This window comes from Jaculus jaculus, chromosome 14, assembly GCF_020740685.1.
Source record: "Jaculus jaculus isolate mJacJac1 chromosome 14, mJacJac1.mat.Y.cur, whole genome shotgun sequence".
Taxonomy (NCBI): Eukaryota; Metazoa; Chordata; class Mammalia; order Rodentia; family Dipodidae; genus Jaculus; species Jaculus jaculus.
The window spans coordinates 2,822,635-2,829,670 of NC_059115.1; the positions used below are offsets into that span (position 1 = coordinate 2,822,635).

General features: G+C 59.9%; 1 protein-coding gene across 1 annotated transcript; it reads left to right on the forward strand.

The window, feature by feature from the left end:
• Positions 1-744: 744 nt before the first annotated feature.
• On the forward strand, positions 745-6,409 carry Erfl (ETS repressor factor like). Its single transcript, XM_004670315.3, is given in 6 exon segments — positions 745-811; positions 3,169-3,403; positions 3,702-3,897; positions 4,005-4,122; positions 5,963-6,261; positions 6,263-6,409. Coding segments are annotated over 6 exon segments (1,062 nt in total).
• Positions 6,410-7,036: the final 627 nt, after the last annotated feature.

Genomic DNA, 7,036 nt, shown 5'->3' on the forward strand with positions numbered 1-7,036 from the left:
GTGGTGGGTGGGGGGAGTCTTCCCTGAGGTGAGCAGCAGGTTTGAGGCAGGGGGTCCATGAACTCAGGCTCGAGGATTGGGGGCGGGGGCGGGTTGTCTGCTGTGGAGGGGAGGCCGGGCACTGGTTGGGCCTGCCCCGTCTCAGCCCAGCCAGCAGGTGCCCAGCCAGCAGGTGCCCAGCTCTGCCAGCTCTGAGAGAGCCACTGTCATGGTGGTGGGAACCCCGGACGAGGGTGTCTGGCGAGTCGACATGAGGCGGTTGGTGGGGGCAGAGTTTTGGACAGACAGATATGGGGTAGTTGCAGAAAGAGAGAGAGAGAGCGAGAGAGAGACACACACAGGAGACAGGGAGACCCAAAGACACAGGGACTCCCCGACTCCCCAGAAGCCAGGGAGACAAGAGATGGCGAGAGCAGATGTGCAGGGGTCAGGGTGGGCGGGTGATGAGCTGCGAGGACCAGAGTGAGAGGAGGCTGAGGGAGGAGGAGGAGGAGGAAGAGGCAGAGGAGGAGGGAAAGACAGTGGTGGCCACTCAGGCTGGGGAATTTAGGGTTGCAGGAGGGGACAGGCTGGAGACTAAGGTAGTAGGGTGCCAGGTTGCACCCGGAGACCTGACAGAGAAGGGACGCCCCCCCACCCCCACCCACCCCCCGCGCACAGAGCTCCACTGGCTGACACTGTGTCTCTCCTGCCGCCCTGTCCCCGTGTCTGTCTGTCCGGTGGCTTCCACAGGGCCGCCACGCCATGGACTGTAGCTGCGTCTCGGACCTGCTCTTCGCCCCACCAGCCCTGCCGGCTCTCTGGACCCCTGGTAACTGGCCTGTTCTGCTTACCCCCCACCCTTCACCCTCCCGGGCTCCCCCCTCCCCGTCACTCACTCCCCGCACCCCCCCCCCCATCTGTCTCTTCTTCCCTTCTCATATACCTCCTGACCTCCATCCGCCGCCTGAAAAAAAAAAAAAATTCCCTTCATGAAAACTTGGCTATAAACTTCCCATCCCTCGCTCCCTGCCACCTGCCGCCGGACCGCGGGAGGGAGGGTCTTTTGGAGGGTGAGGGAAGCCGAGGTGCGGGGGGGGGGGGGATAAGGATTAATGGGGGCTCAGATCTGGGCTCCTCCGCCACACCCATTCAGCCAGCATCCCCCCAGGGCGGGGTGGGGGAGCTCCCTGGGCTGCAGGAGCCACGGACAGGCCAGCAGGAGGGAAAGCACGGCCCATAGCTGGGCCAGCAGGCGCCGGGGTGCTAGAGGACAGCTTTGCTGAGAACAGACAGGTAAGGGAACAGAGGAGCTGGTGCAGGTGGGATTGAGGGAGGGAGACACCCCCCCCCCTCCCCGAGGCTGCCTGATTATTTGTGAAGCTCGTGGAATGTCTCTTGTCACGCTTCAGGGTTCTGGAGAGAGAGAGAGAGGGTCACGCTGGCAAAGTGTCTGCACGGGGGTGGGGGGGGCTTTGTGTGAACTCCTGTGCCTGTTTACACTCTGCACACGCCGCTCCAGAGGCCAGGAGAGGGTCTCCGCTACATTTAAGGGTCGTGCGGATGTATACTTGTGTGTGTGTGTGTGTGTGTGTGGGGCGGGGGGCCGCTGGCTTGTCCACTCCTTCGCCGGTTTCTGGCTTGCTGTGTGACACTCTCCGTGGGTGTCTGGCGTCTATTTTGGAGTGCGTGGCTCGCCGTGCCCCTGGACCACCCCCACCCCCCCGCGTGTCGGGGGGTGACGCCTGGCGTCCAGCCTGTGTCTTGCTGCCGCACAGAGGGCTGGCTGCCCCACTGCCGCGAGGGATCTGCTGGCCAGCTGTCTGTCTCTGGTGGCTTTCCTTGTCCTCGGGATTGTGCAAGTGTTTGTGGCCTTTCTTCACCTCAGATGACAGACCAATCTAGATGGACCCATGGCGTGCCCCCCCTCTGGGGGAAGTGAAAAGGCCCAAATAGGCAAAGACTGAATTTCCACATGCTAAGGGGAAATTGCTTGGCTTTTCGTACGGAGGACGCTGGCCGCCAACTCTTTAACACCCGCTAAGCAGAACAGGACGAGGGCAGGACCCCTGCTCCTCCCTGCCTCCTACCTCTGGGAGGATACACCAGAGAGGGCAAGGATCTGCTCTGTGCTCACACAGCAAGAGGGCTCTGCTTCACCCTCCCCTGGTGATGACTTCCCCCAGCCTTTCTCTTTACACGGCTGCCAGCTTGCTAGAGGCCATCTCTGCCCGCGTTCATGCTTGTAAGTGCATGCAAGAGAGAATGGCGTAGGGCGTCAGGGCCCAGGCCCTTCCAGATGGGATGTAAGAGAGACCCCCATTTGCACCTAGCTCCTGGGTGTCTGAGGACAGTGGCGCCAGGACACCTTCAGGGTAAAGCTGAGTGGACCCTGGGCGTGCTGGCACGAGCGTGCCTTTGTGGCATTACCCTGCGTGTGTGGGTCTTGGAACCACAACGTCTTGATGCTATACCGGGTGTTGGCTTCTGGGTCTCCGAACACATGTGCCAGCTGAGGGACCTAGGACGTGTCAATGTACCTGTTGTGATTGGGGGTGCAGTGCTGGGGTGTTGGGACTTTGTGTCTTGGACAGTTCGTGCGTGTCTGGCATGCTTGTCTTGGTGTCCTCCCAATAACCCCCGCCCCCCACCAAACAGGAATGCGGCTCCATATTGTGTCTGTGTCCTGTAATGTGACTTGGCAGGTGGATGTCTGTTAGACACACTGTCTTGTGTGCATGTGTGCCTGCACACACACCCCACACAGGACAGCTCTCAGAGCTCAGTGTGGACACTGGAGAGAGCACAGGATGCTAACGGTTCCAATGTACAGGTGGGTGCAGAGACACGGATGCACCTGTGATCAGCCTCGGTGTGCCAGTGAGGACACTGGAGAATAAGGAGAGGGGAGAAATGCCAAGAGTTGCCCGGGGCCTAGGACACGTCGGAGATCCCCCCTCCCCCGGGGCAGGCCATGGGCCAGTGAGGAGAAAGGGGACCACCACAGAGGAGCTTCCTTCCCTGTCAGCTCCTGCCAATCCCTTCACGCGGACCATGGAGCCGTGGTTGCATCCAGACGCTCAGGGTCAACTCCTGCTGAGCCAGGACCAGAAGGGCAGCTGCTCCTGAGTCCGGGCACACCCTGACCCCCAGCCCACACCCTCTGTCTCCCGCCGCCCCCCCCCCCAGGGTTCGCCTTCCCGGACTGGGCGTACAAGCCAGAGTCGTCCCCCGGCTCGAGGCAGATCCAGTTGTGGCACTTCATCCTGGAGCTGCTGCAGAAGGAGGAGTACCAGGGGGTCATCGCCTGGCAGGGCGACTACGGCGAGTTCGTCATCAAGGACCCCGACGAGGTGGCCCGGCTGTGGGGCATCCGCAAGTGCAAGCCCCACATGAACTACGACAAGCTGAGCCGGGCCCTGCGGTGAGGAGGGGCTGCGGGGGCGCGCTCTCGTTTTGTCTTCTTCCCTGTCATTCTAGCTCCCCCCCCCCGGGGGTGGGGGAAGAGGGGCTGGCACCAAACCCCGTTGGGACCCGCAGCGCAGGGCCTGTGAGTGGAAAGGGCCAAAAAGGAAGGCCCTGAACAGGTCCTCTCTTGTGTTGCTGTCACCTCAGGAGCTGTGACAAGCCCGTCTCCCCAAGCTACTGGCCTAAAGAGCATGTGCTAAGTTCCCCCGGGCCCTGCAGCCCCCCCCCCCAGGACCCCCTCCTCTCTCTCACAGTTATTACTACAACAAGCGTATTCTGCACAAGACCAAGGGGAAGAGGTTCACCTACAAGTTCAACTTCAGCAAGGTCGTGCTGGTCAACTACCCGCTGCTGGACGTAGCGGCTGCCGCCACTGGCTCTCCCCTCTTGTTGACTCCCAGTCCCTTTGGGGGTGGCCCTGGGCCAGATGCCCCTCCCCTCACCCCCGAGGTGAGTTTGGCTGCTGGGGGGGGGGGGCGTTCCAGGAATGGAAGTGGGGTGTTTCCTCCTGGCGGGGGGTGGGCGGCTGAGGGACGCTGCGTCCCCTTTCTGTCCAGTCCCTCCAGAACCTGTTCTCAGCCCCACGCCTGGGAGAGCCAGGGGCCCGGACACCCCTGTTCACCCCCGAGACGGACAAGCTACGCCTGGACAGCCCCTTCCCATTCTTGGGTTCTGGTAAGGAGCTGGGGGGCTCCGGAGGGGTGGGGGGGGACATCTGTACCTGCTGAGGGGAGGAGTGAGCAAATTGTAAGGGGCAGGATGGAGGGAGGAGCCACATGAGGTCAGGCTGTGTATCTGTGTGAGGATGCTGGCCTTTGTGCTTAAAAGCTAGAAAAGGAAAGCCGGGCGCTCACGCCTTTCATCCCAGCACTGGGGGGGGGGGCAGAGGTAGGAGGATCGCCGTGAGTTCGAGGCCACCCTGAGACTCCATAGTGAATTCCAGGTCAGCCTGACCCAACCTTGAAAAAACAACAACAAAAACAAAAAACAAAACAAAAGAAAAGGAAAGGAAAAAGGAAAAAGCTAGAAGAGGGGCTGGAGAGATGGCTCAGTGTTGAAGGCACTTGATCACAATGCCTAATAACCTGGGTCCAATTCCCGAGTACCCAGGTAGAACCAGGAGCACAAATGGTGCATGCATCTGGAGTTCACACACACCCCTATTGTTTTTTTTTCCTCTCTCTCTCTCTCTCTCTACACACACACACACACAAATAAAATAAAATAAAATAAAATAAAATAAATAAAATAGGACCGGGGACGTAGCTACCTTGGTAGAGAGCTTGCCTAGTGTACACAAAACCCCAGGTTTGATTCCTAACATGACATAAGCCAGGCATTGTGGTACATGCCTGTAATACCAGTATTTGGAAAGTGGAAGCAAGAGGAGCAGAAGTTCAAGGGCATTCTCCATCCAGCCTGAGCTACGTGAAACCTTGTCTCAAAGAAAAAAGCAAAGCAAGACAAAACAAAACCCGAAAGCTGGATATGGGAGCACACATCTTTAGTCCCAGGAGGCTGAGGTAGGAGGATCACGTGAGTTTGAGACCAGCCTGGGCCAGAGTGAGAGCCTGACACAAAAAGCCAGAGGAAGACGGGGCATAGTGGTGCACGCCTTTAATCCCAGCACTGGGGAGGCCGAGGTAGGAGGATTGCTGTGAGTTCGAGGCCACCCTGAGACTACATAGTGAATACCAGGTCAGCCTGAGCTAAAGTGAGACCCTACCTTGAAAAACCAAAAAAAAAAAAAAAAAAAAAAAAGCCAGAGGTGGCACACACCTTTATTCCCAGCACTCAGGACAGCAGTTAGGAAGACCTAGTGAGTTTGAGGACAGCCTGGCACTGCAGAGTGAGATCCAGCCTGGGCTAGAGTGATACCCTCCCTCAAAACAAAACAAAACAAGCCAGAGGATGTTAGCCAGGTGTAGTGGCGCACACCTCTAACTCCAGCATTAAAAATGGAGGCCAGAGGCTGGAGAGATGGTCTAGCAGTTAAGGCGCTTGCCTGCGAAGCCTAAGGACCGAGGTTCAATTCTCCAGGTCCCACGGTACGCCAGGTGCACATGCGTCTGGAGTTCATTTGCAGTGGCTAGAGGCCCTGGTGCACCCATTCTCTCTCTCTCTCTTTCTCTCTCTCCCCCTCTCTCTGTCTCTGATAAATAAATAAAAAGAAATATTTAAAAAAAAAAAAGATGGAGGCCAGGCTGGGCTACATAACAAGGCCATCTCAAACCAAACAGGCGGAGGATGGCGTGCGGTGGAGCAGCTCACAGCAGGGCGGAGCACCCAGGGCTCACACGGGGATAGAACAGGGGACATGGGAGGCAGAGGTAGCATTGGCATGAGTTCTAGGCCAGCCTGGGCTAGAGTGAGACCCTACAAAACCGGGGGGGGGGTTGCGGCAGGGAGGTAAGGACAAGTGGGACAGGCACAAGGAATACACCCCCTGAATGACAGGCAGGCCCTAGGCGGGGTGTGGCCCAGCCTGACGTGACTTCATCCCTGTGTCCTTCAGGTGCCACTGCTTATTCCAAGCCTCCTGGCCTGCTGAGCCCTTACGGCCGAGCCTTCCCCGAGTACCCCTGGAACTTTAATCCGTACCTCACAGGCCCCTTCCCCAAGCTCCCCCCTTCTCTGTACCCCCCTCACTTCTACCCCAACCCTCTGGGTTCCCTGGGACACTTGCCCTCGGCAGGGGCAGGGGGAGGCCCCATAGCCGCGCCGCTGCTGGCTGCAACGGGCGAGGGCCTGGCAGCCGAGCGTGCCACGGGGCTGGCAGTGGGCCCTCGCCTGGCACTGCCGGGGGCCGGGGGCCCCGGATGCCACGCTGGGCGGCAAGGAGGACAGCGACTCGGAGCTGGAGATCACAGACGTCAGCGGCTGCAGCTCCGACAGCGACGGGGAGGACGGCCTCCCCGTGCCTCCCAAGTCCAAGACAGGCAAAGCGGGGAGCGGCAGCTGAGCAGTTTGTGGGGCGAAGGATTCTGCCCACGCGGGCAGGGAGGCCACCCGCGAAGCTTCTTTTATCTGGTCTGCCCTCAGCACCAGCCCAAGGCCCAGGCCTCAGTACCCTCCCGGGGGGGGGGGGGGCCCCGCCACCTCCTCCTCCTCCAACCCCAGAGTGGGGGTCACACCCTCCCTCCACAGAGGGGGAAGGAACATGGTGGCCTCCAGCCTCTTCCCTAGGCTCCAGTTTGAGGGGGGTCCCCACCTGGCCCCACTCCCAAAGTGCAATATGAAGCCTGGCCTCCCCTGTCCCCCACCCCCCCCCCCCAGTGCTGTGACCTGCGTGTTTGTAATGGCCGTGTGTCTCCAACCCAGTGCAGGCCCCCTTTCCTGATTCCTTCCCACACAGGGCCCCCTGGGAACAAGGAGCTCAGAGCAATAACCCCGCCCCCAGCTCCTGCCCAGGAGGGGCCCCTCCCCACCAGCTCCCCTTGACCCCACACAGGCACCTCCAGAGTTTACTACAAAAATAAAAGAACAGTGTAAGACGTGGGACACCCAGCACTTTGGATGACCACAGGGGCCCCGAGAGGGAGGGAACGGGGGACTGAACCCCAGATCCAGCGCGGGCCTGCCTGTGTGC